Genomic DNA, 26,286 nt, shown 5'->3' with positions numbered 1-26,286 from the left:
CTAAGAAGCCATTTTACTAGGTACAACTGTTCAACTGCTTATTATTGCAAATATCTAATCAGCTAATTGCCATGTAGAAATGGTCAAACCTGCTGAAGTCAAAAATGTGAGTGAGAAAAAGTGGGATTTTAAATGTGGCATGTTTGTTGATGCCAATTGGGCTGGTCTGAGTACTACAGAAACTGCTGATCTACTGGGGTTTTTAACACATAACCATCACTAGGGTTTATGACGTAACCCCAAATAACCATGTGTCAAAACCAAGGAATGCAGAAAAACATCTCTGAGCACACAACACATTGAACCTTGAAGCAGAATGGCTACAGCAGCAGAAGACCACATCGGGTGGCACTTCTTAAAGTCAATAAAAGGAAACTGATGCTACATAGGCTCACCTAAATTGGAAAGGAGAAGACCAATGAGTCCAATAAGCCTTGATTTCTGGTGCGACATTGGGATGGTAGAGTCAGAAGTTGGAGCTTGACAATTTGTTTTCCATGACAACAGAGTACCGTCTGATGTGCGTACGATCATTATACAAATTCGGTTGAACGCCATTTGTATGCAACACGGAATGCCACAACAAAGGTGGACATCAAGACAATGGTACACCTGCAGTCAGTCTGTGGCTTTTCGTTAGACTCTGAGTGTCGTTTCTGTGTAGCCATTTCCATCGTTGCTGGATTTCAAAAATGGTGGGTTTGATTTTCGTGAAGGAGTTTCTCTCATGACTTATCAAGTGACGTCCCTGTCTAGCCAATCAGTGGCATGCAGCGTGTTGATGTCACATTTTCAGATCGCTTGGAACCCCAGTTGAGTAGGTACTAAAAAAGTACCTGATACCAGGTACTATGACCTAATGGCAAACCCTAAAAAAAAAAATAAAAATGTTGAGTTGTTCTGAGTAGGTACTTATGGAAAAGGGCTATTAGAACTAAATGAGCACTATTCATATGCCAGACATACCTGAGTACTGTTACTGACCTTGTCCTTCCCTTTATGACCAAAGTGTACCCATTGTGTGTTGGTGGCTAATGCACCATGTAAACAGCTCAAAGCATCTCACACTGGTTATGGAACATGACACGTTTACTATACTAAAATGACCTCCACATTCACCAGATCTCAATCAAATAGAGCACCTTCAGAATGGGAGTGGTAGAACGGGAGACTCCACTATGGATGTGCAGCTGAAAAAATGTGCACGAACTGAAGGCAAATTGAAGCCCAACCAAGTACTAGTAATAGGGATGAGGTGGCCAGTGAGGGTATAGTAATCAAAATGTGGTACAGGCAACATCTTATTTTGACTTTGAGTGCAAAAAAATAATATTAGAATTGTTTGTTTTGTTTTTCTAATAATTAAAAAACAAAAAACAAAAAACCCCAACAAAAAACAGTAACAGAAATTTTTTAAAAACGGGACATCTAAGAACCCCAAACCCAGAGTGGACTGATTTTTCCCTTACAAAATGTTCTTCCATATTTTGACAATTTGGGTTTGTTTGGTTTTTTTGTTTGTTTCAGGGTTAGGGATGCACTGTAAACCATTTCAACAGATGCTGCCAACAGTCCAATTTCAAACTGGTCATCATCTATTTCTAAAGATGTTGTAAAGACACTGGGTAAAGCAATCCAAAGTGTTAAAGCTTTTGTGTGAGAAAATGCCATGTGAAAATAAAAGTAGGTCAACTGATCTACATGGTAATTTCTAACAAAATACAATTTTATACAAAATATGTAGATCATAAAACCCACCTGATAAATTCAGTAAGACTCAGAAAGTTTAGATTGTGTTTTTTATTGTCCCTTTTAAAACTATGGATGGACCAAGAAACATTGCTACAGGTATACAGTACATGAATTAGGAAGAGTATAAAACAGCAAAAGAACCCAAACATAAGAATAATGATAGGATGCAAGACTAGACGTATCAGAGAATTATAAACTACATATTGATTTGATTTATATCCAGAGAAATAAAAGCCTCTAATATATGTAATAATGAATGTAATAAGAAACAGATAACAGCTGGTGAAATCACCCTGATCAAAATTTCATCGCCAGTAAGCTTCAGCAGTTTTCACATTCTGGGCACCTGCAGAAAGAAAAGCATGATATTGGTAATTTCACGGTTAAATTTCACTCAAGTTTATTTGTTTTATGTGACAATAAGGACTGCATTAAAACAATGAAATTTCATGTATTTTATGGCATTCTGTTAACTACTGTTAAATACAGAAGATAATAGTGTTACCTGCATTCTCATATAAGTCATTCTTAATCTGTATGCTCCCGATCAAACTCAATAAGATTACTTTGGAAATGGTAAGTCGAATCTTTTTCGGGAAAATGGCTGGCTGATTGACCAAATGTTTCTCTCAGTATATTTTCCAATATTACTGATACAAAAGACGTTCCCTCAAACTTCTCATTTGAGTCATTAAACATTCTGATTAAAATATTTTAAATTGTAGAATATTATGACTTAATAGCCACAAACATCATCTACAATTTTTCTAACAACCTGAACAATATGAATAGGAAAAATACGAACCTTTCACTGAAACCAAAAAAAGTGTAAGATTATCTTCTTAGAAATACTTGGTACGGTTGAGAGCTCTTTGTGCCAGCTGGCCACTCTCGTCTGTTATTTTCTCCCAGTCCGTTTGACCCACCACGAAACCGATAGCACGCTTTCGATCTGCATCCTTTTGCTCTTCAAGATCAGCCCATCGAACCTTTGGAAAACAAACAAAACAAACAAAAAAACCAGGGAGAAACCCAGGATATCATGTTATGAACAAGAAATGGGTAAATGATTTCAGATAATTCAGTAACATCTTTGAACATTCAGTATCATAGAAACTACTAGGGACACACCAACTGTGAAATAAATGCTAAAAATAATTCAGTTTTCTGTTATATTTCTTTTTTAATTAATAGTGAACTGACGTTCACTGTTTAAATGCATGTTTAAACATGTAGCCAGCTCACACCTGACATAAATATACATATCAGCCTCTGATATTGATAAAGGTCATATTTGCTGATTTGCTAGCTGTTGTATCAATGCATTCTTAGAAATGGTAAGGAAAAAACAACCTTGAACTTTTGGTTTTTCCTCACTAACAAACAAATGCACTCATAGATGGTCAGGTCAAATTTTACCCTCTTCTTTCCAGGTTCGGACATGCGTGTGGCATAGTCATCTGGCAGCTGTAGGTAGTCTTCGAGGCCTGCCATATGTTCGCCTTCACGCTTCCTCTTCCCGCCACTCCCCAGACCATCCAACTTGTCTGTTTAAATTGAAGATTACCGTTCAGTTTACCTCTACTCCCCCATAAAAACAACATAAAACCTCAACAAGGTATCACTCATTTATCAAAAAATAAAATAAAATTATGAGACAACTAGTAACATCTGTTTTATCATTGCTCCATAAAACGATGATCCAGGACCTGATCTTTTTTATACAAAGAATTAGTCTATAATGTGTCTTTTTAACTTAAAGAGAAATGAGGTCTTTATTTAAAATTTAACCTTTTTTTTTTTTATTTTTATTTTTTAAATTTACAGTCACAATAGAAACAACTTAAGGCGCTTTCCTGGTGTTCTTACAGAAACTGCAGCCCATGTCTCATTCAGTAACTGACTGTTTCCTGTTGACATGCTAACAACATAAATAGCGGTTTGTACTAGATCTGATCAGCCTGGAGGTACTGTGCTGTTATTGATTATAACACCATAAGCCTCATCTAACAAAACACCTGCTCAACTAAATGAAGAACAGCTGTACAAGTCCTATCAAATCATTTTTCTCTCTCTATAAGCATAATTCATAAACTGGTTTATGGTTTACAGTGTACTCTAATGTACTAACAGGCGCAAAAGATCCCCAGTTCAATGCTGGGAGGAGACTCAAATCCCTTTGGGAGATTAAACAAATTAAACATTAGGTAGCTACTCACTGTGGTGACCCCTCATCAATAAAGGAGCAGCCAAAAGAAGCTTTGACTCAAACTTTTTCTGAATAAATCCCTTCAGAGCACCAAAATTGTACGCTCCTAAAGAATTATATGTAGATATAAAGCTAAAACACCCGTTTAACCCCCCCCAAAAAGATTTTTAAAATATTTTTTTATTTGCTGTATCCCCTATATGCAGTTTTAATAATGATGAGGTTGGGCTGTTGGTTGGTCTTTAGTGGGATATAGAAACCAGTTGAAACTATTATTGCTTTTCATCAGCAACAAAGCATTAGACCAGTAACTTGACCAAGTCCACCAGTGACTCAATCAAAATGCAAAAGAATCGCATCAATCAAACAAAGTTCACAATAGGAACAGAAAAAAGAACACAAAACATACACACACGACTTCACAGATCTCGCTACATGACACTTAAAACACATTTTAATGATGCAGAAGGCTCTATATGACAAAGGCAAGACTGGGTCATCATTAAAAAATAAATACCTACCAAGTTTTGCCTCTGATGTGTCCATCTCCCATTTGCTTTTTGGAATGTAGCCCTATATTACATAAAGAAACACTGCAATGGTTAAACATCAGGGTGATACAGGGGGAAAAGGGAAGGGTGGAGAAAGTGGGGAAAGGGGTTGGCTGAAAAGACAGGAAACTGGTTTATCAGAGGTTATAAGACACAAAAACAAGCACAACTGTAGGGTGAAACTTGGTACAATACTTGGTAAAGACATACAGTAACTACTAACAATGGCATGCACAGAGTTTAATTTAATTTGATTGCAAGGTGAGACGTGTTCACACTGAGTCTTTTGTTTTCTGTTACCGGCTTAAAAATGGACAACTGTGCTCTGCTTTGGTGAACACAAACTTCATTTAACAACAGTCAGAGCGCTACTGAATCTAGAGAGAGAAGTTTGCTAATGATCATGTGATTGGAACACATTTCACATGTAATTTTTTCAAATCAATTCAATTCCACACACACTGATAAACCTATAACTAAATTTACAAAGAACAAAGGTTCTTGATTCTTAGATTGCAGTAGTACTACTTGTGAAAAGGCTTTAGTGTGTAGAGATCTTTCGTTACCAAACATGAAATCATCATGAATGAGGTTCCCTGCTGTAACATCACTGTGTAGTTAGCTGGCCTTTAAAGCAAAATAAACAAATTAAAAAAAACAAAAACATTAAAATAAAAAGGATATTTGGTTAGCAACAGCAAATTGCTCGAACTCCACTATTTAATTATTAATTTCAGGATTGTTTGTTAATCTCTGAAGGAGTCATTTCTGTTAGACTGAACAATAGCGCTTATAATGTTAGTATATCACCTAAAAGAGACTGAGAGAGCATCTTTTTACTGCTTAACTTTATAGATGACAAGAGGTAAATTATTTAATATAAGGCATCGGGAACTTGTTCAGATCATCTTCTCTAGCATGAGATTGTGAACTATGTTTGCCATTTCACTAAAAAAATGTAATGTCTGAATTTTGAGGGTCCTGAGATCATGAGGCGCATATTTAATGCATGCTTTGTCATTTTAACTGATTGCATTGCTTTTATTACTATATCAACCGTTTTGAAGGTCCTTTACTTTTAAGCAATTTATTATCCTTTATTTATCCAGGTGAAAGTCTCATTGAGATTTAAATTCCATTTCAAGAGAGAACTGGCCATCATGGCAGCAAAAGTTACAACAAATACAACAATAAAAACATGCGTTTTTAACCTTGACCAACCATACGTATTATAAAAAGATAAAGCATCAGAATTAGTTCACATGTTGTGAATACTGCGTTTAATGATTGTACAAGGTGTTTTTTAAGTGGTTTTTCTATTTTCAAAAACATAAAATGTCAAATCCATTATATAAGTGTGGAAATCACCCTGCAAATGAGTATGATAAAATCTGACTGTTTAATTCCACATGGCATATGCATGACAACATTGGCATGTAGGAATTTAACATGTGTTATTTATTGAAGACACTTGGTTGCTGGCTTGTTTGGATTTCTTTATCAGAATTCACCTCTGCAAAACTTCAACAACATCAACAAATGTGTTAAAACTTATGTGTGTAACTATTTAACTGCAAAGTTACAGGGACCAAAATAACACCAGCACTCTGGTGCAGTTTTTTTCTCCCACAGAAAATACTGCTTGAAAACATCAGGCTTTTCTTTTATGACTTTTCTACTTCAACAGGGAAACATTTGCATAACGCCAACAAACTGAACTCAATTCTGCTCAATATCAATTTCATCTCTTTGTAATGTTATTGGTGATGCCTTCCGCAACAGTTCCATGGGCTCCATAGGATACTTTTAAGGATTTTACCAAACATACAGATTTTGTTTTCTGTGAAAATTAATCAAAAACACCAAAAACATGTTATATGCGATTGATTACCAACATCCTCAAGTATATTCACCTACGAGATCAAGTTTTCGATCACTGCAGACTTGTACAAATCCTTATCTTTTATTTATTTTGCTGCATTACCCTGTGAAAGGCCCAAGTGCCGTGGGTTTTTTGGAAAAGTTAAAATGCAACTGGCACACTGATGGCTTTAGGATTAGTATCATTTTAGAGGAACCTCTTTTTAATTGAAGATTTTTTTTAACATATCCCCATCATCTCAAATATCACAAAAAAAAAGAAAAACGTGACAAAATATACATATTCCTTTTGTTTTAAATGTGAACGTATTCCTTGTTCGACGATTAAATTAGATAAAATATTTTTTTAAAAGAAAAGAAAATAGCTCAGGTATTTGTCTTCATTTGATATGATGGCATTTGAACATGTCAGCTTTCTGCAGGGTTTTAAGATAATTTGGCCTTTGCCCAAAAGACAATCATCAGTTTTACAAAGTGATTTTTTTCCCTTTACATTTCTGGTTAAAGTTGACGTTTAACAAATAGTAAATAAGAGGGAAATACACAAACCTCTGTTGCTCAACCTAACATAGGCACATTGCATTAACCATTTTAGGGTCAATTTGAGCTTATATGCAGTTACCCCAAAAAGCCTATTTGTGAAATACAAAAGACCCTGGGGCTCGATGTCTTAAGGCAGGGGTCGGCAACCCACGGCTCTTTAGTCTTTATTTTGCGGCTCCGGGTGGTTTGGGAAATTAAATTAGAAGTATTTAGCTCAAGTGTATTTTATTTGTGTTTAGTTCTTTTTTTTAACTTGTACCGGTAGTTCTAAATTGGAAGATTATTGTGATTTTGAAATATAAAAATAAAATTATATCTTATTATTTTTTTCATTGCTCAAAATAAGCGTCACACTCGCGGAAGCCGGACCCCGGGTAGCTGGATCTTCAGATCCATATTATGTCGGCAGCTGTTCTCCTCCGTGAACTATGTTAAAAACAAACACCGCTCACGCCCCACAGATGACAGCTCACAGTCCTGCGTAAAGATGAAAGCCCCGATTTGCAGGCGCTGTGCGCAGAGGTTCGGGACCAGAAGTCCCATTGTAAACATATCGCGGCAGACTCGATGATGTTTACATGAACATGCTTTTCAGCATCTCTTTATTGACCACTTTTCACCACGGTTGCTGTACGCATACAGCCGGCTGTAGCTTTTCAGCTCACAGCCCGACAACACAACAGCAGAGAGAGCACAGACTTTAAGGCGGCGAGGCGTGATTGCGGGTGCAGCTCAGGTGCGTCCGACTCCCATGCAGCGGCACTGCAGACCACGCCCCGCCACACACATTAACCAGGTAAAATACATATTTAGGCAGAATTTTGCAAATATCTTTTTTTTTTTTTTTTTAGCAGCATAGTGCTTTTTTTCCCCAATTATTTTTTAAAAGTCAGGTCAAGGCTCCAAAAGCCCAAAGGAGATATAAAGGTGGTGGCTCACAACAGTTTTTGTTTGCTACATGGATCATTTTAGTTCAGCTGGGTGTCTCTCCTTTTGTTATATTTCTTTTAAGAGTTCAAAATGTGTTAATTACATAAATAAAATTAAATTTTCTCTGTAGCACTTCATGGATTTCACAAGCAACACACCTTAGTTGCTCTGTGGATACTTTTAAAAAGCAGTTAAAAACTTTTCTTTTCAAACAAGCCTTTTGTTGATCTACGTATTTTATATTCTTTACATTATTTACATTTGATCTTTTACATTGTGTATAATGTCTATTGATTGTATTGTTTATTTTAATATTTGTGTACAGCGCTTTGTGACTGCCTGTCTGTGAAAAGCGCTTAATAAATAAACTTTACTTACTTACTTTAGTTGTTCACACAAAGCATAAAGGTAAAAAAAACAATTTATACAGTGTTATCTTCATTTTAGATTTCAAAAAGTATTTGCGGCTCCCAGCCTTTTCTTTTGCGTGGAAACCGGGTCCAAGTGGCTCTTTGGGTGTTAAAGGTTGCAGACCCCTGTCTTAAGGGATGTCAATGTTTTCTTCTTGTTTTTTTGTTTTTTTTAAGGCACACTTGCTCACATCTGTTTTTCACAGTACCTCCACAAGAGACCAATCCAACAAGAGACAGCTTGGAAATCCAAACGTAATTCCAAACTGGACTTGAGGTTGCCCTCAATTCTAGGAATAAACTGACAACAGACGGATGAACAGGAGAAAAAATGAGCACTCAAGTTAACTGTAGCAGCTACAGTTAACTTGATGATGGCCCAAGTATCTCCAGTGACTGGAGATACACATGATAAAAAAGCGTCATCAGTGAATCACAAGTAAAAAGCACTTTTGGAGTACAAGAATGAGATTAAGAACATCCATCCATTCTCTTATGCTTATCCTTTTTTCACCAACTATAGCTTTAAATACACATTAGCCTAATATTAGTTGTTGCGTGATGATCTGATGTCCTGGTTTTACTTATATAATTGACAGTGGCAGATATTCTTCTGTAAATGATGTCTTTCATAATAACAATGCTTTGCAGCTGTTGTATAATGGTTGTGTACTTTGGGTATGCTTGATATCAGAACACTGTTGGCTTTGCCAAAGTGTGAGTCATTGCAGGTAAGGTGTGGGCTTTGTGTGGAAGCTTACCAAATATTGTGTACATCTGGCTTTCCTATGAGCCAGTACCCAGCCTCTATAATGTGTGTAGAGTACATTTTATCTATGTTTTGTTAGATGACTATCCTTTCATAGCAAATTGTATTTGTATGATTGAAACTGGATTTTTATGGCTTATTTTAAGGAAAACTACATTTCAAATACCATTTATACAAAGAAGTTTTTTGGTGCTCAGGGTGGTAGCCACACTTCACACATAAATCCTAAAAGCTCCCCCAACTTGGACTAAATTCTATCAAGAGGACCACTGTCATCTGCATCTCAAGATGCTTGAAAAAAAGAACACGAGGGGGGAAAAAATACAGTAAAACACTCGCATATGGCATCTGTAATCTCACCTCGAAGCCAGGATCCTGTTATATTAAAAGATAAAATTAAGAGACAATTTTTCCCCTCATCCACTCTGCTCTAGAATTCTTACTATTACTGTTTGAATTGTCTTTAAATCACAAGTTACAACACCATACAAAAACAGAGTTTGTCACAGGTTGAATTAATGAGTCTGTTAAACTGTTGATTGGGCTACAATCCAAAACTGAAGTTAGCTGGTTGCTTCCAGCTTTTTAAAGCAGTCTTTGACCTTTTCTTCTTAGATACCAGCAGCAGGATAAATCCCACCGGGGTTTCCAAACAAGAAAGCTTATGTTTTTGCACAACTGTAGTAACTTCATTATCTATTTATAATAAATTATATTTAACATGGAGACTAGATGTGTCAGAATTTTGTATACTTCACTTTAGACAGGTGAGCTGTCACACATAGTTTGATATCTGAGAAGTCTGTTAAATTTGATTAAATACTTTCCCATAGCTACATCTTCTGTACTAACATCGCAATATATAATTTAAGAATAAAATCTAAATAAAAAATGTTAGTTGTACATAGCACATAATGTACCAACAACACTGAGCAGAATGAAGTGTAAAGTGCAGAAAAGCTAAAATGTGCACATAAGGTCTCAGGAGGTTAAGTAAAAACAATTTAAAATGTTTTGTTTATTTCAAATTAACTCTGAAGTTTAGATGTCTCACATCCAAGCATTTATCAACAAAAATGTAAAGAACTTAATTTTACAGTGACAGCTCTGATAATAAAACAAACATGGCGGCCCTTCAAAGTGACCCAATTTGATTCAATGTCAGAGCAGTTTGAGACCTGCAGTTTACATGGACTGTTAATCTTAGTTTGACAAGACAGCAATAAAAGATAACACAGGTTTTGTGTGGGACTGCAGGACTGAAGTGGTCAAAACAGCCTTACACATTAGTGTTTTTTTCTGTTTGTCCTATGACAGACTGCACATTTCTGCACAATCCATATTTTTATCTTTTAATCTCATAAATAATAGACCATACTCAGATAAATCAATGACCTGGTGGTTTAAGTATCAAACAATATTTAAATAAATAAGAACAAAAATAACTGAATATAAATAATATTTCGTAAAATGACAGTCCTATATAACATTGGATTTTTTAACTTGCTGCATACATGCTAGCATTACAACAACTGCAATAGTGTCCGTTACTTTAATATTTTAGAATTTAAGGGATATTTAGAATTTCTTTTTTTCTTTATTCATGAAGTTATTTACATAAATTAAAATCATCTCAGTATCAATAAAATGAAGCCATATGCAAAAAAAAAAAAAAAAAAATCTGTCAAGTTTATAATTATGACATATGCACACAAAGGAGAAAACACCTGCATAAAAATGGTCTGCACTGGAAATTTTTCAATATGTAATCACAATACATATGAACTAATATTAACAATTCAGCAGGATAAATCTCTCATAATTCATTTCATAAAACTACTAAAAGCCATAAAAAGTACAAAAAGGGTAAATAATAAAACAAAAACCACTAAACAAAAGATTTGAAAAAGTAGTTTGGAATGAAATAATCCCCCTAAGCCTGCTAACTGCTCTAACACCACACATGTTAACTGTCTCAGTTAACAACATGGGACAGGAGCTCATCTTTATATTATAATGGAAGAAATTTAAAAAAAAAATTATTAAGATACTTTTATGTAATTATTAATATTGACTGTTTTTAGTGTTGTTGAATGAGCTATTTCCTACTCCAAGCAGGATAGGTTTAGTTGGGAACTTTATCATGCCATTTAAAATATATTTAACTAAAGTCAGTGTTTTTACCCAAGACTGCCTGTGCTACTTCAGAAAAACCAGCTTAAATGAATACACTTGCAGTCCGGACCCAAATCCAGACCTATTACTAAGCTGATGGACTGTTTCTATTTTACTCTGTGTAGCTTTTCTTGTATTTAAGTTAAGGCTATTTTAAGATGCACATTCTCTTCCTTTGTCTTTATAGCAGTCAGTTTATGCGCACAGAAAAACAGACGTGTGCTTTCTAATTCATCCCAGGTGATGCTACTTAGTCAAGCAAACTGTGTGTGTGTGTGTGTGTGTGTGTGTGTGTGTGTGAAAACAGAAAACTAAGCAAGGAGACGAGATGCATAAGTCTGAAGAAGTAAGTCAGAGTACTAGACTGAGAAAAGAGGGGTTGAAGCTGAGAAGCGAAATGTAGTCAAATGTAGGAAAAATGAAGAAAACAGGAAAAGCAACTATAATTTTTTCAAAAGCTCTATTTTTTACATTTATGACTGTAAACCTTATTTTACTTGAAATGAGAAAAGAACATTTTACTATTATTATTATTACCATTTTATTACTAAAACTCCCTCCAGTTCATTGTGAAAATTAATATGATGTTTAATATAATAAACATATATAAACATTGTTGATTTGTACTTTATGTTATATTTAAAGAGATTTTCTCAAGTGGACCTCCTTAAACTTTAATTAAATACCTCTGCACTATATGGACAAAAGAATTAGACCAAAACTTACTGAATAATACTATGGCTTGTTTTTCTTTCTCTCTCAGTGAGGGAAAACTTAATGCTGTTTCTTACCAAGCTATTTTGGACAATTCTGTCCTTCCATCTTTGTGGGAATAGTTAGGAGGAATGCCCTTTTCTGTTTCACCATGAGCATGCCCAGGAATGCTCTCGTGAAACATCAGTGCTCAACCTCACAAATGCTCTTCCAGAAGAGTGGAAGCTGTTACAGATCCAAAGGGAAGACAAATTTTGCATGGAATGCCATAAAATCAGCAGCAGGTCTAATATATATAGGTGGCCCAATATTTTTGTCACTATAGATTAGATTAGATTAGATTAGATTAGATAAAACTTGATTAATCCCTCGAGTGGGTTCCTCGAGGAAATTCAGTTATTAATTTAAGATTAAATAAAACTTTATTAACCATCAAATATAGTGTATGTTTTAAGAACGTGTTGCTCCCGGGATGTTTTGCGAATATTAGAAAAAAACAGAAACAAAACATAATAGTTTTAATTTAATAAATTGAGAGTTTAACTTGAAACTGGTTTACTGAATTTTTATTCATGAGTTCATAAACCTTTTCCCAGCAGTCCAATGTGGGAACAAGCCACTGAATTTGATACTGTATGAAACACGTTTGGAAACTTTTAGACGTTGGTATTTTATGTGGTACAGCTTCAAAGGCTTCATCAAACAGTGAAGAGAAAGTTTCATTTTACCATTCTAGATAGAAGAAGAAAAAAAAAAGTCCATCACTCAAATTTGCCCGGGTTAGAAAATCTTTACAGCTGTGTTACCTCCTTTTAAAATATAACTCAACTGCACTGCATTTCAACAGGCACTGTTGACCTCGGGTGCAAAATTTGGCAGAAAAATTTATGTCAATTCTTTCTTGAAAAACTTTCAACTTTGTAGTAACGGCATACAAAATAAAAGCGGGTGGTAAAGAGTAAAAACATTTTGCACAATGAGAAATTTTTTATAGGGTTGTGTTACGTGTGATTTGTCTAGATAAAAGTGTGCCTTAAAAATAAAAGGAAACCAAAACTGAGCAACTGGTTTTGGTCTCACCAGAATCATGACACTGAAGTGAGACAGTTTCTCATGAGGTAGCAACCATTTAAAGTCATTTTTTAATCCCTGACATTGAGTTGAGAATGAAAATTATTTTGAACTAAGTCAGTCATGGACACCTGAGCAAATGCTAGAAAAACTAAAAAGAAAACCATGACACTAAAGGGGTACTTTCCTCCTTTAGTTAATGGACTGCTCCAGCTATACATATCATATATATGTTTCGGTCTTGGTACTATTTTCCCTGCTCTTGTTTGAGCTTCACTGTAAATTTTCTAATTGCTACATAAACACAAAAGAGCACGAGCCTAATTATTTTGAATGAACCTGACCGTTTCCATGAATTTCACATGTTTTGCTTTTCATTTGAGACATAAAACTCACCTTGCTGAAACAAGAAGTGGCGAGATAACACTAATGACTTGTGTAAAAATTACTGGATAAGCCAGATGGGAAAAAAAAATAGTGGAAGATGGGAAAAAAAAATAGTGGATATGAATCTAAGAACCACGCATTTATGAAGTGAAACTTTTCATGTCCTACCAGATCACTCTCTTCTTCCTCTTCTCTCTTGGGTTCCTTGGGCTCGTCATCAGGGTTGAAATCTTCCATTTCAACCTAAAAAAAATACAACAAGCACATGTTGGTTTATCTTAATTAGTAACAAAGAAGTGTAATTTTCTGATTTTTTTTCAAGACTGAAAAAATTCACCTCCTCTATAGCAGCATCCTGCAGCAGGGACCGGACATCCAAGCGCACCATGTGACGTGGTGAAGGCTCCCAGTTATTAGACATCTGTATACAGAATGTATCATTGAGAAGTGAACGCTGCATCTATACGTTTAGTAAACGTTACCCTTTTTGCAGTCCAAACAAATATCTCTGTATTTGAGATCAGCTAAGTGATCTTATAGACCTTCATTATATCCTTAAGCGTGCGCCCATGGACATTCCGCTTTGCACAAGTCTGAGTGTCTGCAGTGATTTCAGCCAAATACACCTTGAAATGAGAGAAACAAATCCTTTTTAGCACAGGGCAGACATGAGTGTTTTTCTGGCTCTCTCATTAATATAACTCACCTCAAAGCCTTTAGTTTTAGCTGCACTCCAGAACTGATCAAAATGTTTAACCCTGTCATTAATAGTGTCTAAAATAATGAAAGGAAAAAAGCCATCATCCAAGGTTTTCTTAAACGTTTTAAGCATGCTGCTCCGGTAAGTATCCTCCATCTCCAGCTCATACTCGTACTCCATAGCCTGCAAAACAGGTTTTTCTGCATTACATCGTGCATGTATTTTTCTTTACTGCATGTTCTATGCAATTCATCTGTCAGACTTACCTTTTTTTTTACCCTCTTCCCAGTGTCTGGGTCCTTCTCAACTTTCTCAACCTCTGTCATGAAATAATCATCTAAAACAAGAACTCGGGGAGGTGCACCGCCACATTCAACCTCTTTGTCCTTAACATTGTCCACAAGACAGAAAAGAGTATTTAAGATTTTGTGTCGTTTACAAAAGAGCATTTATTATGTTGAAACCTAATGACACATAAAGACAGTCTATAAGTAAAGGTTCTACTGTTTGTGCACTTATTATAAAAGTTCATTTAGCTTACAATCAAATTACATAACCCTATAATTTGCTAGAAGGACTCGACTCACCCGTATGAGCTTTGCAACATGGGTTTTTCCGCTTCCTGGAAGCCCCCTCATGATTATGACAATCTGTTAAAATAGAGAACTTCAATGAGTGCTGCTCATTTAAAGAGTGGGGTATTGATGCATGAATTAAGATCGCAGTGATAGCTGGTACCCTTTCAGGGCGAGACAATCTGCCAGGTAGTTTAAGGATATCGTCGATATTCTTGATTTCCGGCTTCTTCTCAACACGTGGGGGAGGTTGTGGAGGTGGGACTGGTGGTGCAGTGGGGGGCCCTCTGTCATCTGGATAACTTCTTCTGTCCACTATAGGATAAAAAAAAATCTTAAGCTTAGATTTTCTTATTTGATATTTACTTTACCAATTTACCCTGAGTTACCTCATGTTCAACTTACTGTAAGGTGATGGGCTATGGCTGTAACGTTCAGGCCCAGTACGCTCAAGTATAGCACGCTCATATGGAGGTCTATCATAACCTGGCCTCCCATAATGTTCATCTGGATCACGGCTGCCACTACGGTCCCTATCTCGAACATCCCGGTCCCTCTCCCTGTATCCGGAGCGTAGAGAAGATGCCAGTGGAGATCTACAGAGAATGGGGGCATAATAAGTTTCATTTCATCAACAGAACTTCATATTTCAGACTAGCACAAAGGCACAGTGAAGACTTATCACAGTGTATGACACAATGTCATATAGTACCTTTCATCATTCATGGCCTGAGTGCTTGAATCAAAAATACAGACAAATAAAAAACAATATTATATATATAAAGAAGCAGCACACTACTCCATAGGTAGGGAAAAATGCTGTCAGTAACGGTGAAGAAGCTTCTTACCTGTCATCTCTTTCTCTCAGGGGGTAGCGCTCCCTGTCAAATCTTTCTCTTTCATATTCTGGCTTCTCTCTGTATAATTCCCTCTCTCTGCTGTACTCCCGGCGGTCCATGTAAGGGTCTGATCGTCTTTCGTAATATGAGTCTCTGCCGTAAGGATCTCTGAGTGGTTCTATGAGAATCAAGTAGTTAATAACCATGTATTAGAAAATATAAAATAAAATCCTGCATATATATATGCAGGACTTTAGTTAACTTCTCTATTGATGCATGACACGTGTATGGCAGCCAGCTGACTTGTTTCTACTATTGTTTGTGCATAAAACATGATAATTTTACAAAACATTATATTTCAAATCATTTGAATAAAATCACAGGCTCTGGCTGGTGTTTAGCTACACATTTTAGATGGTCGGATCACTGCTTCCATTGTGTCCATGATCATTTACTCTAGAGGAGGGTGTAAAGCAGGGGTCCCCAATCCCAGTCCACGAGGGCTGGTGTCCCTGCAGGTTTTAGATCTCACTCTGGGTCAACACACCTGAATCACATGATTAGTTCATTACCAGGCCTCTGGAGAACTTCAAGACATGGTGAGAAGGTAATTTATCCATTTAAATCAGCTGTGATGGATCAAGGCCACATCTAAAACCTGCAGGGACACCGGCCCTCGTGGACTGGGATTGGGGACCCCTGGTGTAAAACTTTGTGAAAGGAGTGTAATATGAGTCAAAGAGACAGAGAAGCTCACTTCTGTCCAATGACAGCAATACTGGACATACCAAACATTTCTGTTGGTAAGTGGATTTAATGCTGTTAACAAATCAGACACTGACAATGTGAGAATCGAATCAACCTGTTTTTGTTTTTTTAGAGGGAAAGCCTGATTTTTAGGACACGCAAGCCTAACATTAGCTGGCATAATGTTTGCTTGAAATCAGCTTTTGTTGTTTAGCATGCACCAAAGCTTATGCCTATGGTGGAAGTGAGAAATAAATCATCATTTTGTATGTTTTTCTCAGAATTGTTTTGCTGCTGAATTTTTTTGTGTTTCAGTCACACAGGATTAGTGGATCCTGATTGGTGACCCATCCTTCCAGCAATTCTCTGTGATCCCATGTTGGGACAACAGGAAAATTAAGACTATTGAGTAAATCGCCCAACCTCACATTATACAACTGAAACCTACCCTTTTCATAGCCCCGGTCCGATGGCACTGGGTCAGGCCTCAACACAATCCTCTCACCATAAGAGATCCGCTCAACCGTGGTTCCAGGCTCTAAAATATCAAGTGCACATCAGCATAAATCCAAAACATCATTTGGAAACAAAAAAAAAGGTACTACAAGCTGCTCATACCATGACCATGACCATAATCAACCGTCTTTGGAATAACCGGCACTGCAGGTGCAGGGAATGACGGCTGATAATGTGTGGCAGTAGATTTTATATCGCGAGGCACAGATTCAGCTGCAGTTGTCTGAGTTGTTGCAGTCATACCCTGGGAACATACTTGATATTAGAATGATCTAACAGTAAAACTAAAAGAAAATGGAGGAAAAAAATTCTATGTATTGTATTGTATTTTATGAGAAAAGAGAAAACATGGAAAAAATATCTAAATAGATGAAAACAAAACAGACGGGATTTGAATCGACATAATCAATTATCTTGGTCTTTTTACATCAATGTAGTCACACCAAGCAGACTAAAATAATAAAGTTGATTTTTATTTACCTTCAGAGCATTCCTGACTTCTGGTGGAATCTCTAATCCAAGAAGACCAGCAGGCAAATCTGGCAGAACATCAGTTTGTGCAGGCTTGGATTCACTACCAGAGGTTTTACCCTCCTGCAATTCCCTGTGGACCCGAAAGGAATTACTAAGTTAAAACAGATGATTTAACCATAAATTAAAACAGAAATGAATGTGTGAAATTATGGAGTTTCAACAAAAAACCAAAGAAAATACATTTTTTTCAATCTATGAAAATAAAATAATTGTAAATCACATGGATAGATGCTAGTTTTTGTTTGCCTAATCAATGGTAAATGTTTAGAAATTACCTTATTAGTTTAAGCTCTTGAGCAGCTTTCAAGATGATCTCATGTTGGCGTTGGGAAAGGGCAAGTACATTTGCTCCACTGGCTGCTTCAACTGAACTCTCAGGCAGGTTTGTGACAGGTGCAGCTGTAGGTGGAGGTATATGCAAAGGAATTTCTTCTCTTTGTTCCTCATAGCGAGGTCTACGATCTTCATAGTCTATTGGATACCCTCTCTCTGGCAGTGGAGGACGTCTGGAAGGCCTCTCCCAGTCTGAAGGAGGTGGGTAAGATGTTTCATCCTTCCGGTAAGGTGGCTCATCCCTGTATTCACGAATTCTGAGTTCTCCTCTCCCCCGCTCAAGTTCATCATATTGATATGGGTGACCTCTTTCTCTTTCCTCTTGCCAGTGGGGTTCTCTGAATGGCTCTGATGGTGCCTTGCGGGGGGGATAGTCCCTCTCTGAGAGAGCATGCTCTCTGTCCCACTCAGACTCATGATACCTGGCATCACGACGACAGTCATCAGGATGATAGTCTGGTGGTGGCCGACAGCGATACCCATCTTCCCCATGATCATAATCTACGGCATAACCCTCTTTATAACCTTCTTCATAATCCTCATGTGTTGGACCTGGCGGCCACATACCTCTTCCTATTCCCCGACCCATAGGTCTCCTCCTCAGTCCTTCCCTATCTAGTATCTCATGTGGAGGTGGTGGAGGACCTCTGCCAGGTGGTGGCTGCCAATCTAATTCTCCTTCCGTTCCCTCATCGTATATTGGCTCCTCCAAATGATCTATCATTTCATGAGGTGGTGGTGGCACACGACGCCTGCCTCGTCCTACGTCAGGATGCATCGCATGGCTAGGGGGTTCATGTCCATGGTACATGGGATGCATTGATGGATCCATATTGGAATCATCAGATTCCATTCCGTGGCCTAATGGCTCGTGATCTATTGGCCCATGTGGTGGGAAATGGGGGCGGCCTCGTCCTTGAAGCATGAAACCAGGGTGACCACGTGGGGGACGACCCCGACCAGGAGGAAATGGAGGTCTCATGCCTCTCATTGGTGGTCTCCTTTCAATCCAGTAAGGGTCTTCATCCTCTAAGTACTCATTTGATTCAGCTTCTTCCCAGTGTCTGTCCACTGGTTCTTCCTTTCCCATAGGTGGTCCTCCTCTTCCCATGGGTAATCCTCTTCCCATAGGTGGACCTCCTCTGGCCATGGGTGGACCTCCTCTGGCCATGGGTGGTCCACCTCTACTCATTGGTGGTCCACCTCTGCCCATTGGTGGCCCTCCCCTAACCATTGGTGGCCCTCCCCTAACCATTGGTGGCCCTCCCCTACCCATTGGTGGTCCTCCCCTACCCATTGGTGGTCCTCCTCGACCCATAGGAGGACCTCCCCGACCCATAAGGGGTCCACCTCTTCCCATGGGAGGACCACCTCTTCCCATAGGAGGACCACCTCTAGGCATTGGGGGCCTTCCTCTCATCATTGGAGGCCTACCTCTCCCCATGTGGGGTCCTCCTATTGGCTCTTGATAGTACTCTTCCTCTGTGAAGTGATGTTCTTCTGGCATCCACATTTCTTCTGGGGGCATTTCTGATTCCTCACCACCAAACTGTTCATGTGAAGGATCTTGCCAATAGTAGTTTTCTTGTTCTTCTTGCATACCCACATTTTCTTCAGGGGGCATGTAATCATAAGGCATTTCCCCCATCTCTTCCCCAATTGGTACAGTGTTTTGTCCCTTAAACTCTCCACTGCTCCTCTGCCCACGTCCTCGTCCGCGCACCTGGCTAGGCACTGGGGGCTGCCCTCGTCCCCGACCAGGGGGAGGTTTTGGAGGATCTAGTTTTGACTGCTTTTGTGGCTCTGGTTGGATTCCTGAGGACTTTGGAATCTGTGGTGGTTTGCTGTTTCCCAGTGGTCCATCTGGTTTTTGCGAATTTTGTGTTGTAGTGTTTGATGTAACAGCAGAACTAGTATTTACAGGGGGCTTACTGTTAACAGGTTCAGATTTCTCACCTTTGTCCAAAGTAACACTGCTATTTGAATCCTCAGGTTTTGTATCTGTTTGTAATGTCTGAGGAATTGGTTCACTTTGGACAAAAAAACCCTCAGTTGAAAGTAAGTTGTCATCTGTCATATCTTCAGAAGCGCTCTTATCAACCAATTTCAATTTATCTTTTTCATTTTCAGATAGCGGCTTATCAGACGATTTTTCTGGAGTCTTAGAATCTGGAGTTGGAGGTTGCGGAGTGACTGGTTCCACCTTAGGCAGCATTCCTTGCTGCTGTTTTTCTTGAAGGTTTGGTGGACATTCAAGACGAGGTGAAGGGCCAGTGAGCCTTGTGGAATCAAACCTAGGTGGCTGCCCAAATCGAGGTTGATCAAATCTGGCCGGTCCATCAAACCGTTGCCGTTGTTGATCGAATCTAGGTGGACCATCAAAACGATGCCTTGGTTGGTCAAATCGAGGGGGACCATCAAAACGGTTAGGTGGTTGGTCAAACCTTGGAGGACCATCAAAGCGTTGTTGTGGGTGGTCAAATCTTGGAGGCCCATCAAATCGCTGTTGCGGTTGGTCAAACCTTGGGGGTCCATCAAATCGCTGATGTGGTTGTTCAAATCTGGGGTTGTTTACCCTGGGAAATATAACAAAATAAAAACAAAAATTGAAATAAAAATAAAAAAAACACCCCATTTAAAGAAAACAATAATTACAATTAAATATGAAGCAATTTTATATAAAGATGTGCTTTTAAAAGATAAATATAACCAAATGTATAACTGAGCAAAACATAGTAACACATAGTAATAAAAGACAATTACAACTTACTGTGGACCCCTGACATTGTTGAAACTTGGTGGCTGAACAACTGGGGGAACTGGGGGTTGGACTCCTATGCCACTAGGGGCACTTCCTCGAACTGAGGGCACAGCAGGTGATTCTGAATGTGTTACAAAACCAGTAGGCTGTGGACCTTGAAGTCTTGGACCAACAGTAACAGGGGTCTGCTGCATACCTGGGTTTACTGACTGCTGCAAAGGCGTGTCTTGTACAGGGTACTGGCCATACTGTCCCATCATTCCACTATTATATTGGCTTGACGCAAACGGTACCATGGCAGTGAGAGTAGCCACTCTTTCTTGAAGGTGGGCATTTGTTGCATTCATCTGTTCCTTCCACTGTTTCCACTGATGCCCATAATCCTGCAGTTGGTCTTTATGAGGATAGCTCTGGAATTGCTCATACCACAGGGTGAAGGAGTGATTCCAGTCTTGGAATAGAGGTGTGAACTGTTGCTGTTGCATTTCGTAGTGCCTCAGCTGCAATTCTGCAGACATTGACTGCAAAAGAGAATTTTGGTGATTATTTATTGCTTAATTTTACATGCAGATAGGATAAGTATTTAGAAAAACACATTTGAGTTTGTACCCAAATTGAATGAAGGGTTTAGGGCTTTGCTTTTTAATAGGAAATACATTCTTTTTAGGAACCAACATAACTGGGTTAATGATTCAAAAGATATTTTATGGACAGAATTGAGCTATTCTTTAATTCTAAACTAATTAAGAAGGTAAAAGGTTGGTGTGAAAGCACAACACAATATCTAACAAACTATTAATGAAAACAGATCATCCTTAGGCTGCAAATATAAAACAAATCCCATGTGATATGCAGAAAGCATTAGTAGCAAGTTTTTAAGCTGCTCTGCAAGTCAACAAGGCCTGGAGATTTACTACAGACAACAGAAGTGGATGATAACACATGAGCTTTTCCGTGGTGAAGACAAAAAACAAACTATCCCCAAAAAACAGCCAAGTGTAGCACAAACTGCAACAGGTAAACATATAATTTTACAAGTCACCAAGAGAAGACTTTATAACTGTAAATACAGAAGGTTTAACACCAGGCGCAAACTATTCATCAGCCTTAAAATGGAGAATGGCTGAACCTGCCAAAAAACAAAAAGCCAGACAGAATACAGAATAATCAGCAGAAAGCACAAAGAAAGCTGGGACCAGCTCATGATTCAAAGCATAACACCACCTATCAAACACAGTCGAAGCAATATGATACATGGGCATGCTTCACTATATGTTTAGGGATGATGTGAATCCCATTGACTTCAGACATGTATAAGGATATGCTGTGCACTCATATTAAGCCAACTGTAACAAAGCTGTTGCACCCCAAGAGTTTTCCCACAATACCATCTCTAGAGTTTAAAGAGAATGGTCCAAAAGTGCATAGGAGGAATCATGGAAGCTGTGTCACTGCTTAAATATTTCCAGATGCAACTGTACATACAGTTATAAGAAAGTAATTACAACTGTACATAAGTTATAACAAAGTAATTACTCAGACATTACACATGAAACTGAAAACTTATTGGCCATCAAGATGCCATTGGCCATTTACCTACCTGTAGGTTTGCAGGCTGTTGAATGAGGCGTTGGTATTGCTCCAGAATCTGCTGAAGCTTCTCATGTTGTTGCATGAGAGCCTGATATTGTAAACCGGCTCTCTGCTGTTGAACTTGTTGCCAGTGTGCTGCTGCAGCCTGTAACTGCTGAAGGCGAGCAGCTTCCTCTGGGTCTTTTGGTACTTCAGGCTTTAAACAGAAACAAGAAAAAATTATAGCACAGTATATCACTGTAAATCACAATTTTTCTTTAAAAAAAAAAGTGTATGCAGTTTGTAATGAAAGGAAGGAAATTACTTTACAATGAATCCAAGACACTATTGAGAACAAAAACATTTTTAGGTAAGAGTGCCTTAAAATACTGCTCATATTGCTGAAATATTGGACATGGGATGAGTACTATAACTGGGAAAGAGCCATTACAAACACTATTACAATTACAATGGGAAGGATGAATGAAAGTGGTTGATTCCTGCACACTTAAGCCACTTAATTCATATTATGGCAGTTAACACAAACAATGGGATAAAATACACTGACCCGCTACTTCATTAGGTATGCCTGTTTACCTGGTTGTTAACGCAAATTTCTAATTAGCAACTAAATGGCAGCAAATATGTATTTCAGTATGAGGTCATGGTCCAGACGACCTGCTGAAATTTGAACTGAGCATCAGAGTGGGGAAGAAAGGTGATTTAAGTGACTCTAAATCATGCATTTTCAATCATTTTCTTTTTTCTAGGGTTTGCAGTGAATGGTCCAAAAAAAAGAAATTATCTAGTAAGGGATAATTTTCTTCGAGGTGCCTTGTTGATGCCAGAGGACAGAGGATAATGGTCTGATTGCTTCAAGCCAATAAGAAGGGAACAGTAACTTAAATAACTACTTGTTCTTCCAAGATATGCAGATGAGCATCTCTGAATGCACAACACTTTTAGGCACTATAAGACACTATAGAAGCAAAAGACATGACAACAAGTTCACTGTACTCAAATGACCTCACCGCTCACCAAATCTCAATCCAATAAAGTACCTTTAGGATGTGGTAGAATGGGAAATTCCCAACAATGATGTACAGCCACCAAATCTGCAGCATCTGTACGATCCCATCATGTCTATATGGACCAATATGTCAAAGGAATGTTTCCAGGAATTTGTTCAATCTATCCCATGATAAATTAAGGTCGTTCTGAAGGAAAAGGTGGGCCCAAACCAGTACTAAAAAGGTGTACCTAATGAAGTATCCAGTGAGTTTATCGAGGAACACTACAATAATGGCAGAATGGGTAGTGTGACTTACTGTGTCTGTAAATGTAGGTGGTTTTCCTACATTTTCACTCTGTAAATTTATGTAAACAATATAAACAGTGTTTAGATTCAGGAACAAACTAATTTCTCTTAATACTGGTTGTGGTGTGTTCTTAGAGGCTATTGAATAAAACACTGGTAATGTTAACACTATGCAACTTGCTTAAATTCCCAGGCAAACGGACAAACATTTTATCTGTGACTGCTTCTTGAATAGTTGCTGGTAGAGGTAAAGCCTTCATTAATAATTTGCAAAAATAAATAAATAAATAAATGATCTCAGATATCCACAGAATTCGGTGCAGCCCAGGAAATTTTAATTGTCCATTACAGCATTCAAATGCATTATTATTTTATTATTATTCATATATTTAGTTTGACAAACCTATAATATAAACTTTGAGCACACACCAACGTTTAATTCACAGAGAGCAAGCCATGCTGTTAAAATGTATTTTATGACTTATGCAACATTTTAATAGTACGTTGTATCGCAAATTATTTTAAAAAATTATCAAATTAGGAAACTATTTATGTGTTAATTCTTATATATTATCCACAATGCAAGTCAAATTTTTAACTGGAAGCCTTGACATGATAGCCTCAAGCAGAAATCTGGATAATCCTACAGAGATGTGTGGGTTAAGCTCACTTTTAGAGTTCAGCTCTATTGAAAACCGATATCACTTACAAATTCCAACAGATTTTGCACTGCTTTCATTGTAGCAAACTAATAAGATATTAATGTGCAAATTGATGGCGTTCACTGTTTATGCATCCAATGGTGTAGGAATTCTTACCCTTACTTCCTCAGGTAGTGGTGGCGGTGTTGGAGGTTCCTCTTTAGGCGGCGGGGGTGGTGGTGTGCTTTTTGGTGGTTCTAATGGAGGGGGCGGAGGAGCTGTTTTGCCTGGGGGTGGTGGCAGGGGAAAAGAGCCATCTCCATCTTTCTGATTCTGTTTGGCTCTCTCTTGCTTCAGTTTCTGCAGATTCTGAAGATGCTGTTTGTACCAGAGCTGCTGCTGCTCCTTGCAGAAACAATTACAAGAAGATCTGTTCAGCCATTTTCACACAATAATCTTGGACAATTACAGGAGAAGTCGAGTCATACTTAGAAACAAAAACAAAGGAGTAGGATTTCTTTATGCTGTACCTTCTTAAATTAAGAAGGCTAGGAAGTTAAGAATATGTCACACTTCTCTTAAATTTATACTTCAGATTAAAAAGCTCAGGATATTTACTTGGTGGTATTATTAAGAATCAGGTGGCTTAACAGTAAAATATCAAATTAGGGTCCAAGCTTCCCTAGCTGAAAATTACATTTTAAAAATAATAATATATTGTACTCTTCACTAGCTTGGGTTGAACGGTGTTTTCCTGTTAAATAGTGCAATGTACCTTCATATGTCTTTGTTATTTACTAATTTCATGTATATTATTAGTAATTCAACACTAAAAGCCATTACCTGCAACGGTAAGGATTTCTCGTCTTCTGCCGTGGGGGCCTCCTTGGGTTTGGGAGGACTGCTGTTCTCTGGTGGCTTTGATGGCTGCGGCTCTGGAGGGGGAGGCACAGGCTGGGTATCGGTGGGATGCGGTTGCGGAGGAAGTGGAGGAGGCTGCTGGTGACCCTGTTTGGGAGCAGGGGGTACTCTCGTCGCTGAAGTCTCTTCTGGTTTAAAGTAGGACTGAGCGCCAGCGCCGCTGTCTACATGTGCAGGTCCTTCTGGACGCCACGACGACCCCATGTACCCACCAGCGTGTGCAACGCCGTATGCAGGAGCAGCAGTACTGGCATTGTTGCCGTGTTGTAATACAGACTGGAGCTGTTTCTGGTGGAGCATCTGCAGCTGCTGCATCTGCTGGAGGTGCTGCTCCTGCAAGCTGGAAAACAACGAGCCGCTGGAAGAGGCCTCGAAACCGCCGAATCCGGGAGCCTGGCCAGTGTGGCTGCCAGCCAGTGGCTTACGGGGCCCAGCACCTCCATAGTTTTGGGACTGAGGTGCACCGTAATTTCCCCAGGTAGGATACATCGTTAAAAACAAAGCAGCACACGGCCTTTGTGGAGGCACATACAGCCTAGCTCGGAGCGGCTTCCAAAGCTAACAGCTAACGTCGACCTACGTTTTTTAAACAAAACGACGGCTACATTCTAATTTCCCCACTGAGCATCAACACATTAAATAAAGATATCAACACAGATTAAATAACAGCTATCCGTTGTAGGATATGATGTAACGCTGTGAAACTATATTAGAAAAATGTTCATACGGTTTTGCAGTTGAGCGACCGACATTAGACGGCACACTGCTGATGACGGAAACACATCACACATTAGATGATGACATCCGGTCAAGCGCTGAACGTTTAATAGCGATATATTTTTTAAGTTATCTGCAGTATATACATTTTTAACTTAACAATACATTACATTTTTTGTCTTTTGTTTGATCTGTAAAATAGTTTTTTTTGTTTTTTATTGTTGTTAGCGTCTGCTTCTTTTTTCTGATCATTATTGTTGTTGTTGTTGTTGTCGTTTTCGTTGTTGTTATGATCTATAATAATGATTATATATTATCTGTATCAGTGTTGCCCATCAGTAATCAAAAGGTCTTTAGTCAAAGCATCTGTTTTAATTGTTGATATCTACCTAATCAAGCATTTGTACCATAATAGAGAAACAAGTTATTATTATGGATGCAAAACACTCAATTAAATACATAAATAAATAAATGAAAGGCGTCTGCTTTGTTTCTGATCACTTGCTGAGTTTTCATGCCATCTCGGAACAAATACGTTGCTGTTTTTGTCCTATTACCACAAGAGGGAGACATTTACAAGCACATTCCCGCGTCGTCCCCCCCCCCCCCCCTCAATAAATAAACAAACAAACAAAACAAAATAACATACAAAAGTACAAACAAATTATTATTATTATCATCATTATTATTATTACTGGAAAAAATTGAGCACTTAACGAT

General features: G+C 38.2%; 1 protein-coding gene across 1 annotated transcript; it reads right to left on the bottom strand.

Annotated features, from left to right (window-relative positions):
* Nucleotides 1–1,770: 1,770 nt before the first annotated feature.
* Nucleotides 1,771–25,618, bottom strand: ylpm1 (YLP motif containing 1). The gene is made up of 21 exons (XM_085372025.1): nt 24,772–25,618; nt 24,106–24,333; nt 21,998–22,186; nt 20,407–20,918; nt 17,579–20,212; nt 17,250–17,373; nt 16,872–17,013; nt 16,702–16,791; nt 15,516–15,684; nt 15,073–15,263; nt 14,831–14,982; nt 14,680–14,742; nt 14,359–14,478; nt 14,099–14,275; nt 13,935–14,018; nt 13,730–13,813; nt 13,561–13,635; nt 4,483–4,534; nt 3,172–3,299; nt 2,558–2,741; nt 1,771–2,098 (listed from the first exon to the last, which is right to left on the bottom strand). The coding sequence occupies exons 1-20, from the start codon at nt 25,336–25,338 to the stop codon at nt 2,595–2,597; spliced, it is 5,928 nt and encodes a 1,975-aa protein (XP_085228151.1). The 5' UTR covers nt 25,339–25,618; the 3' UTR covers nt 1,771–2,098; nt 2,558–2,594.
* Nucleotides 25,619–26,286: the final 668 nt, after the last annotated feature.

This window comes from Diplotaxodon limnothrissa, linkage group LG15 (assembly GCF_057381915.1).
Source record: "Diplotaxodon limnothrissa isolate DT_005_m linkage group LG15, D_limnothrissa_male_GT1.1, whole genome shotgun sequence".
Classification (NCBI taxonomy): Eukaryota; Metazoa; Chordata; class Actinopteri; order Cichliformes; family Cichlidae; genus Diplotaxodon; species Diplotaxodon limnothrissa.
This window is presented reverse-complemented; position numbering and strand designations above follow the sequence as displayed.

Excerpts from the sequence above, each read along its gene's own strand:
- ylpm1 (XM_085372025.1), bottom strand. The coding sequence starts at position 25,338 with ATGTATCCTACCTGGGGAAATTACGGTGCACCTCAGTCCCAAAACTAT. Across the intron at positions 22,187-24,105 it reads CACTACCTGAGGAAGTAAGG|CCTGAAGTACCAAAAGACCC; the intron begins GTAAGAATTCCT and ends TTCTGTTTAAAG. Across the intron at positions 20,213-20,406 it reads AACAATGTCAGGGGTCCACA|GGTAAACAACCCCAGATTTG; the intron begins GTAAGTTGTAAT and ends TATATTTCCCAG.